The 18,465-nt window shown below is 44.1% G+C and overlaps 1 protein-coding gene across 1 annotated transcript in view; it reads right to left on the reverse strand.

Moving 5' to 3' along the window:
* The window catches only part of TFCP2L1 (transcription factor CP2 like 1), a 35,638-nt gene extending 18,773 nt beyond the window's left edge, over positions 1 to 16,865 (reverse strand). The window contains exons 1-2 of the mRNA XM_041409158.1: positions 16,691 to 16,865; positions 12,197 to 12,348 (exon numbers count right to left, since the gene is read on the reverse strand). Coding sequence (XP_041265092.1) covers positions 12,197 to 12,348; positions 16,691 to 16,752 — 214 coding nt within the window. The 5' untranslated portion in view covers positions 16,753 to 16,865. The remainder of the gene's footprint in view (positions 1 to 12,196; positions 12,349 to 16,690) is intronic.
* Between the last annotated feature and the right edge of the window lie 1,600 nt (positions 16,866 to 18,465).

Genomic DNA, 18,465 nt, shown 5'->3' on the forward strand with positions numbered 1-18,465 from the left:
TCTTCATGGAGCAGTCAGTCCTGTAAGGTGTTTTGGTGAACCACCAAAAAAAAATTGTTTCATGAGGCCTGGAAAGATGCTGCCAAGGGCATAACTATTCCTTCAGACGTGTGTGGAGGCAGCAATGGGGTATTACAGCACGTGCAAGGACCAGTTCCAGGAAGGGAATACACACTCCACCACCCCACCACCAGTGTCACATAAGGAATTTAGTCAGTTCAACAGGATTCAGCTAACTGATTTATGAAATAACATCTCTTCGAGGCTGACAGTAGACAAAGGAGATTGATATCTCAATACCTCACACACAGAAATTACTAAGACAGTACAAAAGCGCGTTGTACTACACCGAGTCTTTAAAATAAGCCTGCAACCAGTACCAAGGCGGGATAGGATCATCAGGAAAATGGAGTGTATGTGTACCTTATTGCTAGCTTTTCCTGTTCATCTTGCTATCCTCCCTTTTCCTGAAAAATGCACAGGGTATGACAAGCCAGGCACTAAGGAGGAGATCGGTTTGGTTTTTCTGGCTCAACCAGTATCTCTGCAGAACTGGCCCTGCAGAAAACTGCAAAGCAGATCTATCTCCCTCTAAGCAGCTTCTCCCAGCAGAGACAGAAATGCTACATTTTTGGATCTGGAATTAGAAATGGAAGACTTAGGACAGCAGATGTATCAGAGAGGCAGACCGCCTTTTGAATCCTACCCCGCATGAGCACAGATAATTGTGCTTATTCAGCTGGCTGGCAGATAGGAAAAGGAAAAAAAGGGAGGACAAGAGAGGCCATACTGAAGCCCCAAATATTTGCAAAACAGCCCGACAGGAGTTCTGCAAACAGGAAATGACCCTTGAATCCATCAAGTGACTTAGGGCATGGGGAGAGCAGAGAATAAACCATATATAGTACCAAAATAACCATGACAACATGGACCAATCTTTACCCATCTCCTGGCACATAAGTAAAGCAAAATTACAACAGTGACCTGCCTTTGAAGACAGCTAGACAACAAAAGTGGATTTTGTAAACCACAGTCCTGAAAGATCAATGTTAGGTTAAAAAAAATGGGTTCTCTCAGGTTCATACAAAACACCCTTTAGGCCATCAAGTCCAACCATTAACCTAGGAATGCCAGGTTCACCACTAAAACATGTCCCTAAGTGCCACATGTGCTGTACTATGTACTTGTATGTACTTGTATGTGCTGTACATGTTTATCTATGTTGCACAAAGTGGCTGCCCAATGGTTCAGTCTGGAGACACTTCACCAGCTATGGAGTCATACAGTTCATCATCCTGAACCCATTCACACAGCCAAGTGTCTCTTGCACTTACAGTTCATTCCCATGCAGATATAAGGCTAATTAATCATTACAGAATATTAATTTAGGTTTTGAAAGCAAGAGACAGTAAAATACATCTGTGACTACTCAGGGGTAACAAGGACAGTGAAATGTAGTGGTATGAGCTGTGCTATGGAGGAAGGCAATGGTCAAACCAGAAGCATTGTCAGCCATTCAATAGTATCTCAGGAATGAGCAGGTTTTTGGGACACCCTTGTGCACTGATAGACTCTTGCTCTTTGGTCAGCCTGATCTGCTTATCTTTAGTTACAATGAGACCAAATGAGACCAAAGAAAATAACAGGCATAAGAGCATCATCCATATTCCTTTCAAACTAGCATCAAGCACTCAAAAACTCTGCAGTGTGCCATCTCTGACCCCCTTGCAGGGATAGGGGCATAATTGCAGCCTGGAAGGCAGTGGGCACCACACATCTCCACCTGACAGCAGTGATTCACCTCAGATGGAGTCAGAAGCAGATCCTGCAGACCAGTGGAAAAGAAACTGCACTGTAGACAGAGTTAATATTAAACAGAAAGCCAAAGAGGAAATAACATGCTTTGATGAAAGATATATGGGTCATCTGATGGAAGCCCTGGAATGCAGTTTATGCCACGAAAAACCTCAATCAAAATGGTATTTTATGCTAACTGCTTTCCCCTTGAACTCTGAATGTTTAACTTGAGTTGCTACATGAGCATCAAACAAGACAGCTCCTAGCCAAGCTTCAGAAAACATGAGGGTATTTTCCCCTCCCTGTGAAACTCTGTCAGTGAGAATTTGGTCCCAATTCTTCAAAGTTCCCTTATATATCCATCTTCTGCTTGTGGTTTTTAATTCATTCTCCTTAAAGCTTTCCAGCAAATTCATTGCTTTGTGGCTTACAGTACCCAGAATTTATCAGCATGGACAGCATTCAGATACTTGTACTTTTATAGCACCAAACTGCTTGGATTATACCTTTTCCTTGGAAAATACCTTCCAAGCCTTGTTCACCCTATATTTTCCACCACTGCTACCAGCAAAACTAGTGAAATGATGAATTATGATCTCAGCCCTGCAATTATTACTGTAGAGAAAAAAGGCTCTAAAGAATGACCACTTGGCTGTTGGAAAACAAAATCCCTTTGTAAAGTAAAGTGAGTAATAGCAATCTAACCTGAAGGAAGCTGAACTCCCCCTGGCGTCAAAGAGGGCAAAGAAGTCACACAAGGCTCTGACACACAGATCATTTATGAATCCTGCATCACTGACTCACCAGCATGAGCAGGCACAGACTGACAGTTTTCTGCTCAAACTAAACCAGTAACAGATCACTCTTAGTCAGGTGTTCAAAGAAACACGTCTGTAAGTGTGACTAAACAATATGCACTTCCAGCTCCCAAGTTAGACTACAATTAGCTGAGCCCAAAACAAAGCTGAAATACAGAGTTCCCCCATACTGAGTTTTCCCATGTGTCTCAGGTGGAAACACAGATTAATACAGGTCAGACTACAACTTCCCAAGTCAATATGTGGTGGTAAAGCTGGAGGCAGGAGCAGAGGATACCAATGCTGAGACTACAGTGATTTGATTGAATAGCCCAGGTCAGGTCTAATACTGGGCACCTAAAGCACTTCTGTCACCACCTGAAACGAAGGGGACACTTTGCAAGCAATCCCCAGCACAGCTGATGCTGCAGCAGCCTCCAGCACGACTGTGACCCAGCACTCCCCTCACTCTCCACAATCCTTCTTCCCTACCTCAGGCAGAGAACAGGACAGTAACAATATTCAGAAAACCACAGCACATTCCTGAGATGTCTCCCAATTTCATTGAAAGCTTCAGAGGCACCAGTAAAAACCCAGGCAGGTAACAGTATACTGTAACTTCCATTTTAAACAGACATTCTCTGGGCAAAAGGAAATTCATGTAATCTCCTCCTAGGCTAGAGTTTGAGCAACTTGCTTTCAAACAAAGTAGCACCCAGTAAAATAGTAACCACCCAGGTCCACAGAGTTCCTGGTTCATAATTCATGAAGCAATTCCACCTATCTGGAGGATTTATAGACTCCTTACTTTTTTAAACTTGCATTGTCTTTGATAATTAACACACATTAAATGTGGGCATGGCCACTTAATGTGGGGCCAGTAGAATTTGAAGTCAAGCACTTACTACAGATGAAAAATAATTTAGTTCAACACAGGAATGATTTCACCTGCTCAAAAGGTGCAAGTTTAACAGCTTATGGATTTCCATGGAATTTAGACAGCCATAAAAATTTTAGGTAATTTCTGAATACAAAAGATTATCACTATTTCAAGCTCAAAGTTACACTTTGTTCAAATGTCATTTTACTACACAACCACAATATCCTGTTTGCTTTTCTTGATTTTGGTGTTACATTTCAAGGGCCACTTGCACTATGCATTTTGTGGTTTTCTGCACAATACACAGATACAATGCATTAATTTCCAATTAGGATGCTGATGTTCCAGGCTGATATGACTCAGGCCTTACTTAATCTAACAAAGTAGGCTTTCCAGAAATTAATTAAACTCTAACCTTTGAATAAGCAATATCCCCAACAAAAGTCTGTGGAAAAGGGAAAAAAAAAACCCAAAAAACAACAGCGTCCTCTTTCTCAGAATGGATCCACACAGCACTAGACAGAACCAGCCTGGAAACTGTTTGATTATTAAGCCAAGGCAATAAAAATTCCATTTAGCAACTTTATATGGACATCCTAAAGAGCGCACAGATAAAGGCAAAGGAATGCTGACAGTCAAATGCACCATGCAGAAGGAGGGGGAGGGAAGAAAAGCAAGTATTTATCATACCAAACCAAAGCATATCCAGCAGGCAGGAGGACCACCTTTGGAAAAGCCAAACACAACTATTCAGGGCATCAGGCACACACAAAGATTTTTCTGACAAGAAAGATTAATGGACCCTCAGGGTAAACAGACAAGAGTGGCAGAGCTGGCATGTGAACTTGCATGCTTGATGACACACACCTTTTTAGCCAGTCACAAGCTAAAATAAAAATTAGCATAAGACTTGCTCAAGTGTCCCATGTGTGGACACTCTGCAGGACAAGAAGCAAAAGCAGAACCCTCAATCCCTGAACCACAAATGACAGTGAGATATTCTGCAGTTGCTTACTGTAGCCTCATTTGACAAGATGCTGTAGATGTTTATCCAGTGGATATTTTGAATTCACCAGCTACACAATAGGCCACCCTGGCAGTTCCCACTATGCTAGGAACATGGAAATCCTGCAAAGGAGGACAAGCTGAGGGCCGAGAAATGCAAAAGGAATACCAGAGTCATTCTAACACTGCAGGCCCATCTTGTCCCACATCCCATCTTCAACACAGCAGCCAGAGACAGAGCAGGGTTAATACAGCCAGCCTTTTCTTCCTTGCCATATCTTCTCAGTTTCTGGTATTCAGTGTCTAGATTTCATCTACACTGAGCTGCCCAGCCATGACCAATGCTCACTAACTCTTTTGTGTGGTCTCCTTCTGAATTTGCTTGTACTGTGGAAATCAGAACCACAATTTACACATGCCTTGCTTTAGCATTGAGAGTCTGGGCTTTCATCTGCCTCCTGCCTCTCCCCCTGCACAAAACCCCCTTAGCTCCACCATGTTTTGTACCCAAGAGTTCGACACCGAGGATTCCTGCTCTGCTTGCCCCCACCATCAGGGCAGCAATGCTACAGGAACACAGCACAGCAATTCAACTCCTAGTTCTACCACCACACCACAAAGCGTCACCGTCCTTATGTCCCTTTTATGTTTTTCCCCCTTTTACAATGTGCCCCCAAGTCAAGGGGGTTTTTCTTGCCTCCTTTTTCTACTTCCCTACCTCTTTCTTGTGGGAAAGCCAAAGAGCTGCCTCGGAGCCAAGTTTGCTGCAGGAAATTTCACTGCTCATTTACTATATGAACATTTTTCTGAGTCCTACTCTCCACAGACTTTTGAAGATGGTCTATTTTACAGTGGTGACACTTCATAGCTAACAGGCACTAACAGAAACACTCCTCATTTACAATGGTTTCCACTCAAGAGAGGGAGGTGCATTTAAATCCCTGAAGAATACAGTCTCACTTTGAATCAAGGACACAAAACAAGCCAGTGGACACAGAAACACTACTAGTTGCTAACTTCACTGTGTGCACTTGGGTTTCTTTTGTATAGACTTCCACTTGATCTCACCTTATCTAAACCATGTTATAAACTTTAATTTTTAATACAAATTTATCAGTGAAGACATTACGGACCTCCAATAGAAAGCTGAAAAAATACCAACCCTGTGAAAATAATTTCTTTCTGTATTTCCACTTTTTTAGCATGTACTTGAAACACTCAGTATTATCTTAGTCACATCTGTCCAGCTCAGAAAACCTCAACCCTCTCTGTGTAAGTAAAAAATACAGGCTTTTTCTGGTTTCAACCTGTTTTAAGTCAATTTGGACAACAGGTTTTATAGCTCTGAAGGAGTAGTTTTGTGTGTAATATTTACTTGAGTTTCAGATAACTAAAATGAATGGTCCTGGGTGAGGGTGCTGACGAGGGATGCAGAAGAGCTGAGTATGGCTCCTGACCCCTCCTGGGAGCTCCCTTAGATGCCCTCAGGTTAAGTCCCTTCCTTCACCACATTTCTGCAACAGGAAACTGGGAGAAGCAAGTCCCACTCCCACCCGTGGCTGCTCAATCAGGCTGCTGCCACAGGGCAGGGAAGAAGGTGGGATCAAAGCTGACTGTACCTTCCACACTAGTCATGAACGTGGCACCAAGCTGGGACAGGAGGAATTCCACTGCTTGTGTAATTCTAGTTCTAGTTTCAGGGACACATAATAAATGTCTAGTTTCAGGGACACATGGGAAGCAAATGGGAGGGGAAAAAAAAAGGTGCTTTTTTCCCCTACCTCTTTTGCCAAAAAAGTACATTCTCTTACAAAAATGTGTATTATTCCTACAAAAACAGCTAATCAGGACAAACCCACAGTATTTCTCAAACTTCTTACTGCTACCTAAAATGTGACCTTTTAGGGCACATATTAGAGGAGGCTAATCGGAAAACTTTACATCATCTCACACTGACAGTAACACTCACAGAACATCAAATCCTGCAAAATCACAGGCAAAAAATTCTGTCATAATTAAAGGAATCTCAAATAGATATGGATAATGAATTAAAAAAATTATGTGGACTATCAGGAAAAAATCTTCCCAATATTTTCATACTTCTTACTACACTCTGAAGAACTTCTGAGCACTCCCTTTTTTCACAGATATTGAAGATTTATGGGGGAGCAAAATGCAGTCTAGGGGCTTCCAGTAGGATCTGTGCACAGGCTACAATCCAGCAAGCTCACAATCCCATTTGAATTTTATCCAGACGTTAGCAACAGAAGAAAGGATTACAAAAAGAATAGAAAACAGCCTCTTGGTTAAAAGACAACTGAGATTCTAGCTTCCTCGGGACAACAGAAGTCAGATGCTCTACTTACACAGAGGTGCCCTGTCATCTGAAGCAAGATTCATAGTGAGCTTTGGGATGGTGTGGTTTGGAGACAGGGTTGTTTATCCTGGGCTGCCAAGTGAAGACAGAGCTGCCAAACATATGGGGAAATTGCTTCTAGCACAATTAATGGCTTCAGCTGAGACACCAGAACCTACTCAGAGCTGTCTTCAAAGTCAGGCAGGAGACAAATTCCTTCTCCAAAGACGAAGTGCACCGCAAGAACCAAAAACACCAAAAGCCACTTTCAGAAATGGGAAAGACAAATTAGCATTGTTAGCCATTTCATTTTTTAAGCCATCCAAACCCAAGAACAGAGTGGAAAGGAGTCAAGGAGCAGTATGACCTCCCATAATGATATGGGAAAAAGGATGCATGGGAGGGTGGGCAGGAACCAGGGAGCACCTGGTACTCACAGCCTCAGTGGCACAAAGCCACTGTTGTGCCTGTGATCTCAGGCAAGGGTGGAACATTTATCCACATGGGAGAAGCCACCAGCAGCAGAGCTCCTACACATGCCCAGAGCCTGGTCAGTGATGGCAGTCACTGTTAGGAAAAGAGGTAGCTCCTAGCACGGGACAAAGCAAAAATATCCCCATAAACAGAGCTATAATTAAACCAGAAGCACACCCAGCCAGAGCTGATCACTCAGCTTTCTCTACACCTCATTTAGGCAAATAAAGAACTGTTCCAGGAAAAGTATAAACATCCAGACAGTTGTGACCCCATAAAAACTCAATTACGTAGGAGTTAACGTCAATATAAAACAGCTTTTTTCATTTACTGTAAATCTCAGTGATTAAAACTGGGTTCTCTTGCTGTAGATTAGGCAACCAAATTTGAGCTTTAGACTTTCTAAGGGAGGCAAAGGTTCTCTTCTGTCTCCTGCTGTAAGCAATTTCATCTCCTATCCAAACAATTAGGCATCTACTTCAAAGCATCCTCTTGCTCAGTGCTTCCTGCATCTTTCTTTGGAGAAGCAACCAGAGCACACCTGCAGCTGAGTTGAGGCAGGACAACACCCAAGAGATTTTAAGTGCAGCACCACTTAAAATGTACCTGTTTATGCACACATATCTTGAACCTGGATATATGCCTTGGCAGCCTGCGGTTGAAATGTGGGCTTTTGTTCAGGTGGACCCAGACTCAAGTTCATCTTTAGGCTTATGAGGCATCATTTGCTAATGCACCTCTACAGCAACACGCCCAAAATCACAAGTTCTCTCAGATATTAGTGGTTTTCCTTCATGGCTTGGGTTTTTGGCTTGTTTGTCTTCTGAAATATCTAGGACTGGCACTAAGGCTGACTCCTGGAAGACAGCATAAAGCAGAAGTGTCCAGCCTTCCAAACCCTAGCCAGCTGTACACTAAAATCTTTGCACAGCCAGGAACCACAAGTCACACACTGCTGATCGGGAGAGCTGAACAGAGCCCAAGAAAACTTTACAGGCAGATGACGGCAAATTACTCTGAAGTACCACTGGGACACTGGGCTGGATCTCTCACACAGCTCTCAGTGACCCTGTGCCACCAAACTTAACCTCCCTCTATTTGAAGTAACTAACACCTGAAGTTCTCAGCCAGCCCAACACTGGTCATGAAACAAAATCATGACTTCAACAGCTCACAGTCCACATGTGGTTCTGTCAATACAAGCTGATTCCCTTGGGCAATGACTTTCAGGTTTTTGTGATTTTTGACATTTTGCTTTTTATAATAATGACTTTATTCCTCACATTTATTACTGTTCAGATCTACTGCACACAGTGCTTGTTTCCTCCACATTCCTCCTGCTGCAATTTCTGGAACCACCTTTCATCGCATCCATTTCTGTCCATGTTGGAAACTGGTTTCAACCAGCCATGGTCAAACCACACCCCATATGACTGCAGACCATGGAATATGCACTGCATCAAGCCATCTTGCTGAAGCAGTGGATTGTAATATGGTTGCTGGTCGATTGTTTGTTTGAAAATCCCTATCCACAAGAGACACTGAAATAGTGCTAAAAGGCAGGCTAGTTCCAGAAACATTAGGATGTTTCTGCTGCAGACTTCTGGACAGTGTAGTTCTGTTGACAGATGTGATCCCTGACCAAAGGAGAAATGCCAGCAGCAGCTTCCAGTGCAAGGACAGCACCTTTACCAGTCTCATGGACTGAAGATGGAGTAGTATTCAGACACCATAATAATAAGCCTGTACTTTGTCCCATCAGATGAGCAATCTTCCTGGGATTCAGTAAAGATCTCTTAATGAAGGATCTGCCCTAAGGATCAACAAACTAATACTGTGTTCAATTTGGCTCCAGTTTCCCAAGGAATGTGGGAAGGCAGGAGAGGAAAAAGATTGGGACTGACAAGTGTAATGAGTCAGTCTTTGGAAACCAAGCTACAGATTTGACTCTAGTTACCTCATTTACAGGCTGGTTCTAGAGTTGTGGCCAGAGAGCACTCATGGTTTCAAACTGGAGCAGACAAACTTGGGACTCTGCCACCGCTTCATGTCCCCAAGTCAACTTAACAGCTACGCTCACTCCATTATGCTCCCTCACAAATCCTTCCTCTGCCCTTTTGTGCAAACACCGGTCTCTGGTTTCCAGCTCCAGAGTCCTCTCAGCCTCCATTCTTAGGGAGAGCCAAGGCCAAAGACCTCTTCCTCCTCAACATCACTGACCATCCCTCTAGGTCTACCCTGCAAGAAGCAAGGCTCAAGAGAAGCCATCCATGCTCCACAAGCCTGGAGCCCTCTCCCACCTGCACACAAACACAGCCATTGGACAGTCCTCCTTCCTAGCCCATATGAAGTCTTTTCAGGTCTCACATGGAACTCTCCACTGATTCCTCTTCTATCTCTGCTATGCCACTTGGCCTTCAATTTGCTACCCAGTACTTCCAGCTTTCCACAGCCCATAGGTCAGGTCTGACGGAGGTTTCTTCCATGCAGTCCTGCACATGGATATTCCTGAGCTGGTCCACTCACCACCACTGAACCTGTCACATGTAGGGAATGTGTTTCAAGGCAGGAAGCAGAGCTGCTTCACAGTGACAAAAGGTCATAACTGAGTGGTGAAGAGCTAAAGCTGAGAAGGAACATTTGAACAGCAAGTGGCAAGAACCACCCAGCAAGCAGAAAACTTCTCAGCCCTTACTAACAATTTGAGAAAGCAACCACACTGGATGTGAATTGCCTTGTGGGTGCTGCTGGGACAGCCACTGTCTTTGTACCTACTTTACTACAAGCCAGCCATGACTGACACTCAGGCAAGGCAGAGGGACATTGATTAACGAAGTTACCCATTTGCTAAAGTAATCCATCACAACTCTCAAGAAGGGAAGTTTTATGTAACAATGCTTGGCCAATCCATGATAAACACAGAGGGAGGTTAAGGTGCAAGAGGTGTCCCTTTGCTTACAGCCAGCACAAGCTGATAAGGTATAAGGAATGGTCTTAAATCGCTTCATGAGATGTGGCATTGTAGCTGGGTCACAGTGCTTTGGAGTCAGCTAGTTCTTCTCCCATGCCACAAGCATTGGTTCCAGAAACCTCAGCTGCCTTGAGGTCCCCTTTACACACCTCCTCAAGCTCATAGAATGTAACTCTACTAAGGGGATTCATTTTCTGACAGAGCCTTTAAATCCTCATCCCTTTTTAACCCACGGCAATGTTCTCACCAATGGCCCGCTAAGAGAAACTAGACACCCCAGCTTCCCAACTCTGCCCCTGTGCACAGCTCCTGCCAGCCTCATCCCTGCTTTACTCCTCCAGGCCTGCCCAGCTTCATGCTCTTCTGTACTCTGCAAAGACATATCCCACCTTGAGGGATGAAAGATAGATGATATCCAATAAATGACAATGAAGCAGGAAGCCCTGTCAAGATGTAGCAGTAGCTAACTCCTTGCAATAGTTAGCAGGGCAAAGCCTAACACAACATGGTCTATATAAAAGGCAGTAACAGTCTTACTTTGCAAAGGAAAACATGGACTGCTCCAGTCACACAGTTTTTTTTAAAACTCATGGTATTGTGTTAAGAGTTGTCTAACTTTTTCCCTGCCAAGGTAAAAAAGTAGGCACTGCTTCAAGTATGCTAAAATACTTGGCTGTCAACAGATTTTAATTAAAAAAAATATTTTATTCCAATATAGGAGAGAATTGTGTTTCATAGGAAGACTCATCTGAATCTCACAATTGATATGCCCCATTACAATCTCCTGGGATCTGCTGTGTTTAGATGAATAAACTGAGATGACACAGTCACATAACCCAAGCATCTTTTGACCCTCAGAGACAGAACAGTGCCAGCTTACGTGACAGGAAATACCTGGTTCCTTGGGTAGAGCCTGCAGTACTTCACTGATCTTTCTGTGGGGGTTCTATGGGTCTACCAGCTGACAACACAGATCCAGCAGCCAGCTGCACCTGAGGTCAGAGTCCAAGGGAGGTCAGGGCTCCGATTTCTACCAGTGTTAAAGAGAAATCTACCCAGGGATGCACCCAAGTGAGCATCCTACTCAGGGCATGAAGCTTAGAAATGAGGCAGTATCCTGAGGCAGAAGAGGATCTCAGTGAGAGGGCAGACAGCTTGTTGTTAGGCCCTTTTTTACAGCCTGGCAGAAACTGAGCGAAAATGTTTTAGCATAACCTGTGCATGGAGAGGTCTGATCCCCTCAAGACTCATGCACAGGAGGTCTGCAAAGCGACAGCCAAACACCAACCACACATGTGTCTGCACAAATGCTGCCAAAGCGGGTAAAAAGAACACAGAGAAACAAAGTGTTTATTCAGAAGTATGAACCAGTCTGTGAGGTTGGCTATAGAGGACCTTGCTGCACTGAACCCTGGCAAGTTGGCAAGTTAGGCACTGAGCAGAGCCATCAGCCAGCCTGTTGGAGAGATGTCACTCTGCCCAGACCTCAGAGCAGCCCTTGGATACCTGCTAAATCATTCCCTGGCTATGCCCTCCAGCAGTGCCAGGGGACTTGCAGTGGTAAGAGCCCTCCCCAGTCCAATCCGCTTCATCAATCTGGCCTTGTGAGATAAAGGCAGGAGGCTGCAGCTTAAGATGTCCAAGATCAAGCCAGTATTTTGCCACAGGGAACTGTGCATGTTATAACACTGCCTTAAGTCAACAATTAAATCAGAGGTATTTCATGATTTTAAAATAGTTGATAATCTGGTATGTAAATGTGGAAAATTAAATATTTCTCCTTTCCTCCACCCCCCTTCCCACTTCTATCCCTCTTTTCCCATCCCATTGCCCTCCCAGTAAGGCAAAGTGTGGGATCAAATCTCATGAACTGTTCCCAAGAAATATCCTCTCCTTCAGTGTACTGCAAACCCTACCTTGGTTGAGGTAGGTCAGAGTTTCTTCGTGCAGTTTCACGGCGGGGGAGGTGGCTGTGCAGAGGACGTACTGAAAGGGTGGCAGTTTGGCATCGTTCTCAGGAGACAGCTGCGGCTCTTCCTGCTTGAAGATGGGCAGCGCAAGGACATCTCTGCAACGTACAAGTCAGACACAGTCAGAAAGAGTTTATGGACTATTCCAGCCTCAATCTGCATCTGGGTCTCATTATATGAGATAACAGGGGTGCTGTCTAGAGAAACACTGGGTTAAAATGGCTAAGAGGAAGAATTTGGCCTGTTTAACGTAACCAGGCAACTTCTGCATCTAGGATATCAGCACTCACACAAAGAACATAGCACTGCCAAAACAGAGTATGTCTGAGAATTAATGCAAGTTTTTAAGAAATAAATCAGATTCACTTTTCAGTTAAGCAGTCTTCTTGATGAGAAAAAAAAATCAAAAATAGATCCTTCAATCCTTGTGGACATATTTGATTAAGAGTTCTCAGGTTATCAGACGAAAGCCTTCCAGAAAAAAACTCTTGATGAGAAAAAAAATATCAAAAATAGATCCTTCATCCTTGTGGACATATGGACATATTTGATTAAGAGTTCTCAGGTTCTCAGACGAAAGCCTTCCAGAAAAAAAGAAAAAAAAAAAAGGCAAGAAAGGGCACTTTGACAGCCAAATGTCAGATCAGAAAAATGTCTTCAAGTAGCAGCCATGGGTGAGAAGCAGACACAGCTCTGGTGTACAAAAGAAATATTCAGGTAAATGATGCCATGAACGGCTGGATTAATTTATTCATAATATCTCCCTGCATTCTAGTAAACCTGGTCCCAAGGCATCATACAGCTCTTAAGTCAGGACTGGGCTACCTTCATAAATGCATACACAGGTGCATGGGAGCAGCTTCACTAGGACCTGCACACAGCCCCAGCTCCCACTTCTTTACAAAATACTGATAGTGACCTGCCTGCTGATTTAGTGTCAGGCTGATCCCAACCCACACTAATCCCCAAGCAGAACTGGTATTAGCAAGGCTGAGAGCTCAACAAATGATGAGTTGATTAGTACAAAATGAGATGTCAGGAATAAGCATCCTTATCTCAGCCTGTCTGACACTGAAGAACCACATTAGCCGTTGTGTCCACCTACTTAAAACATTAATACCCTTCCAAATTAGGAGGATTATACTGAACATGGTGACAATTCAGAACAAGCGATTCTTTTTCTCCTCTATTTCTTCCAGATGTGTGAAGACTCGAGAATTTTACACAGGCTGTAGTTCTGCTCCCTCTGACATCCCCATACGCAAAATGCTCTAAGAAAAACCATCCAGCATGTACAGGCATGCAACCTGAAAGGGCATTAAGAATTTTTTCCTTGCCTGTTCAGTTAATGATCCACTTATAGCACTCACAACCTTGAAGGCTACCTAGGTCATCAGTGAAACAGTGAAGCAGTTTAGAGTAAACTGCTCAAGTGCCTGGTTCAAACACAGGTACTCCTGTTTAATACAAAACAATGCCAGAGAGCAAATTGTGCCATTTCAGATGCAGAGAGAAGAAAAGAAACACCCATCTCTGTTTCCATTCTCTCTTCCAACCCCACGCCCCCAGTATTACCAGCCACTCGAAGGCATCCAGCCCCATTTGCTTCCTGGCATTACTGACATAATCACAGCTCTTGCCTAACTGCTGCCACAAAGAGGTTGTTTTTTTTTTCCCTTAGTGATGATTTACTACAGCAATGAAGTGACAGAAATGCCTGCAGTAGATTTCTGAAATAGATAGCATTGCTCCACACACATGCAGGATCTGATACTGCTCCGGAGTCATCTCACTCAGCCCGGAGTCATGTCACTCAGCCCGGATGCCAACATTTGCTCCCAAGGATGCCAGCATTTGCTCCTAACCCGCTCTGCACAATGCTCTCTGAATGCCTGTGGCTTTACAGATGAGAACAGGTCAAAAACTCCAGCGCCCGAGAACTTCTGCAGTTCGGCAGAAACAGTGCCCAAATCTGCCCTGGGTTTAACACTCAGGGGTGAGGAATTTGTACACATACTCACCTGAAACAGTTGAGAAATTTAGGCAAGGGGAAGTCAAATTTAAATGCCATATTTCACATCAGGTTCTTTGCACCCCTACACCTGCCAGCACAGCTGTCTGATCACTGAATTCTGCAAGCATGGAGGAATCCATGACTCGGTTTCTGGAAAGCTTCACCATATTAAAGCTCTAACAAAGCCACATAAGTTAATCACATTTTTATTCCTAGAGCATTTAAACTAATGGCTGTGCTCTAACTGCTTTGGGTCAAGACCTTCTTAAGCGTTCGACCTTATTGTGTTTGGAACTTAGAATAAGGTCAAAAGATTTTTCAAGTTATAAGCATATAAGCCACCACAACACTTATTCAACTCTTCATTCAAGAGCCGCAAATCAAGCTTAGGGGAAAACAGGCTTTTACAACAGTTCCTATCCGTAAAAAAAAAAAAAAAAAAAAAAAAAAAAAAAAAAAAAAAAAAGTTGAACTCCTTAAAACTTCCCCAATTTTCACCGTTATGCTAAAGATTTACAGTTTTGGACTTAAATAATAATTAGTTTGCATCACTGGAAGCTGGAAGGAAAGAAAGTTATTTGAGAGTTCAGTCAGCTGACAGATCAGAGGGTAAAACACGTACTGCGTTTTCATAAGAAATTAATGAAAATTTACAAGAATTTTCTGCAGCATCATCTTGCTCCAGCTACAAATACCACTGAAGTACAGCAGAATTTACACGGATGTCTCAAATACGCAGAAAGCTCTTGATCTCTGCAAATATAACTTACACAAGCTTTTCTTACAGCAACTTCAAATGCTGTACTGTTTCAGTTTCTTGCAGTCACTTCAAGGGGGTACGGAAAACCTTCAGAAAGGCATTGCTCAGCAGAAAAACACCCCTGTTAGAAATGCAGGTCTTAACACATTCTCATGGAAAGTGAATTGGCCAGAATCAGCCATCTCTACATAAAAAACAAGGGTTTTGTTCAACCAACCTCCCCTGAAACACCTGAGGGCATAGTTGCCATAAAAGTGGCTATAGGGATTTTAATCCCAGATCAAATCCACCACTTAAGAGAGACAGGTACTCACTAAAGCTGAAGTTTGTTCCTAAAATACCAAGAGTCACCTCCATACCAGCAGCCTTCCTGACAGAACAGATATCCTTCATCCCCCAGCTAGCATCAAGCCAGCAAAAATAAGCTAATATGTTTTCTGGCCCATTAAACGGAATTTAAATTGTGGAGTAAAGCCTGACCCAGACCTGATGATCTTCTAGCATTCCTGCTACAAATCCATGGAGTTAATGTAGCAGCCTGACCACCCTAAACGCTCTCTAATGGAGAACATGCTGATGCTCCTCTGCTAGTACCATTTTCACTGTCCTAAACTAATCAGATTTGCAAGTGCAAAGCAAGAGAGAACAAGACTTTTGCCACATTCACGTTGTGAAACTGAGTTATTGACAAAGAGGGAGGAGATGAAGAATCTTGTACGAAGAAACGGAAAAGCTGCCAGAAGGCAATAATCTCCCCAATATGGTATCATTTGATAATGGGCGATTATTATTATTTAGTCCAAAACAAAATTCCTTTGCAAGTACACTGATAGGCAGCAGCAATAGTCAAGATAGCGTGTCTCCTTGAAAGAGAAGCATTATCTGCATTCGAAGTGCTTCCCCAGACAAACTCAATGCTCTCTCAAGAGCAGTTATTTGGGGGTACATTCGAAAGTCAGGGTTCTTGGGCCACAGCCAGGTTCTCCACTGCCACAATTCAGCAAAATCCCACTCCAGCAATCGCCACCAGCCGACGGCGGAGCTTTACATCTTCAGAAAACAAATAATTCACAAGCACCCAGCAAAAAGGGAACTCCCAAAGTTGCCTGCTTTGACATCGTTTGGAGGGAGGAAACACGGGTTTGTGCTACACATGTCACAGACTATTGTTTAGCAGCCCTTGTACTTAAATTAGGCACATTTAATTGAACGCAACTGTGCGGAGACAGGAAAAAGCTGGTTTAGACAAGTTCAGAAAGTGAAATTCTGCGCTTTTCACACATCGTCCTAAAACGCAGAGAAAGAAATCCCATCCCCAGAAAACTGGGTGCCCTCTCAATTTGCCAACAGGCGTTTTCCTCTGACAGCGCTCCGCCGCTGCCGCACCTCCTCCCCTGGAGCTGCGCTACGCCAGCCCGGAGAAGAGGGAACCCGGCACAGGCAAGAAAGCAACGCTGCAGAGAACTGCCTAACCAGGCGCTAAAAGAAAAAATAAAAAAAAAAAAAAAAAAAGGAAAAGAGAAAGCAAAAAAGTAAAACGGTTTCTCAGGCAGAGGGAGCGGCGCGGCGGGGCACCGGCAGGGAAGCCGGCGGGCGGGCGGCCGCGGGACAGGGGCACCCGACCGAACATCCACCCCGTGCCAGGCTGCCGCCGCCTGGGACTCACCGCAGGTAGCTGCCGGTCGAGTGCTGGTTGTAATGCTCCGGCTGCGTGTGCCAAAACAGCATCTTGGGGATGGCCGGCGGCGGTCCCTGCGCTGCGGAGCGGCGGCCGCTGCCCACCCCACGGGCGCCCGGCACGGCTGCCACCAACTGAAGCCGCGGCCCCGCCGGCTCCCGGCGCTTTTATGGCTCAGCCCCGGCGGGCGCGGGTTGCCGTGAGGGGGCCTGGGGCCAGCGAGGGGCGGGCACGGCAACCCCGGGGCGATCCCCGGCTGTGCTGGGGCTGCCGCCCGGCCTCTGGCCCGCTCCGTCCTGCGCCAGTGTGGAAGACCTGCTCAGGTTCCTCGGAGGTCCTTGTTTTCTTGAAGTGAACGACAGGTGATGGCTTTAGCTCCGTGCTGTCGCTTACCCTGTCCTGTGCCTCAAGTTAATGCGACCTTTGTGTCAGGGGGTATTTTCCAACTGAGAGAGCAAGAGACAAAGTTTGCCAGAGGAGGTGGATGAAGAAGAGAACAGTGTCAGGGACTAAACTCACCCCTAGCCATTTGAAACCCTCCTGTCCTTTCTATCTCAACTCCCCCACACACTGCAGAGAAATCTGTTTCTTTTCCATTTCAAGTTGCAGATGCTGACCCTCACCCACACAGCTGCCCATAGCTGTCATTTTCCTAACGCCCTCAGGGCACCTTCATGTCCTACCAGTCCTTCTGTGGTCTGATAGTTTGGACAGGAGGGAACAGAAGGGTAGAGGGGCTCCCTGTTTAGGCATTTCATACTGTATGCACCAGCAGAAACTGAAACAGACCCTTGGTTACTCTGAGTCATTAAACATCTTTCAGTCAGCTTTTCAGGAGAGGGCTTCCTATCCCTGAGGTTCCTGGTCAAATTTCAGCTGAGAAAAAGGCACTTTACTCAGGGTACTTGTCAGCATTGACTGCCAGCTTTCACCGTCAGATGAGTTTTTTCAGACAGTCAAATTTTCTATTCTCTTGCCATGATTATAGAATATTGCTATTGTCACACCATTTTTAGATCATAGTTAGGTCAAGCCCAGTAGAGTCAGATGCAATATAATGATGGTCAGTGGGGTTTCCAGAGATAAAGAACAAGGTAGCCTGAAAGGTAACTAAGCAGTTTTACAGAGATGTTATGAATCTAAAAGTTTTTAGGATGCATTGTTTATATCTGCTTGTTAATTTCAGAGTAAGAAATTGCACAAATCAATGTGTGTTTACAGTATCCTCAGTTACTACACAGTTAGACAAACACTGGCTCTAGCAAAGCAAAATGGCTGGAGTTATCTTTTTTATACTCTCGAAAATATTTAGCTGTGCTCACACAACATCTGAGACCTTGATTAAGCAAAGACTATATATAGCTCTTGGACAGAGAAACAAGGCAAAGTTTGCAGAGCTGTCCAAGGACTTCTCTAAATAGTAAATATCCTTCCACAGTTTAAGTAGTTTGCTGCACCTACTGGGGAAATATGAACTCCAGTGTAAAAGTAAATTGTCACACTGTATGAAACAAAAGATCCCATCAAGTCTGGCGTGATATATTTTCTTTACTACCCTTCTAGAAAGTACATATGTTGAAGTGAAAATTACTTTAAAAATTACTTTAAAATGATTCCACTCATTTCCTCTCTAGCCTGTTGATAAGTGTAGAAAATAAGGTGAAATCTACTAATTAATTTTACAGAGACTCTGGCAGCAGCTCTGTCTTCTAAGTGTTCCTGTCCTTCCCATTCCTTTCTAAGCCAAATCTGATGAAGAAAAA

This window comes from Onychostruthus taczanowskii, unplaced genomic scaffold (genome assembly GCF_017590055.1).
Source record: "Onychostruthus taczanowskii isolate IOZ18803 unplaced genomic scaffold, ASM1759005v1 scaffold10, whole genome shotgun sequence".
NCBI classification, from domain to species: Eukaryota; Metazoa; Chordata; class Aves; order Passeriformes; family Passeridae; genus Onychostruthus; species Onychostruthus taczanowskii.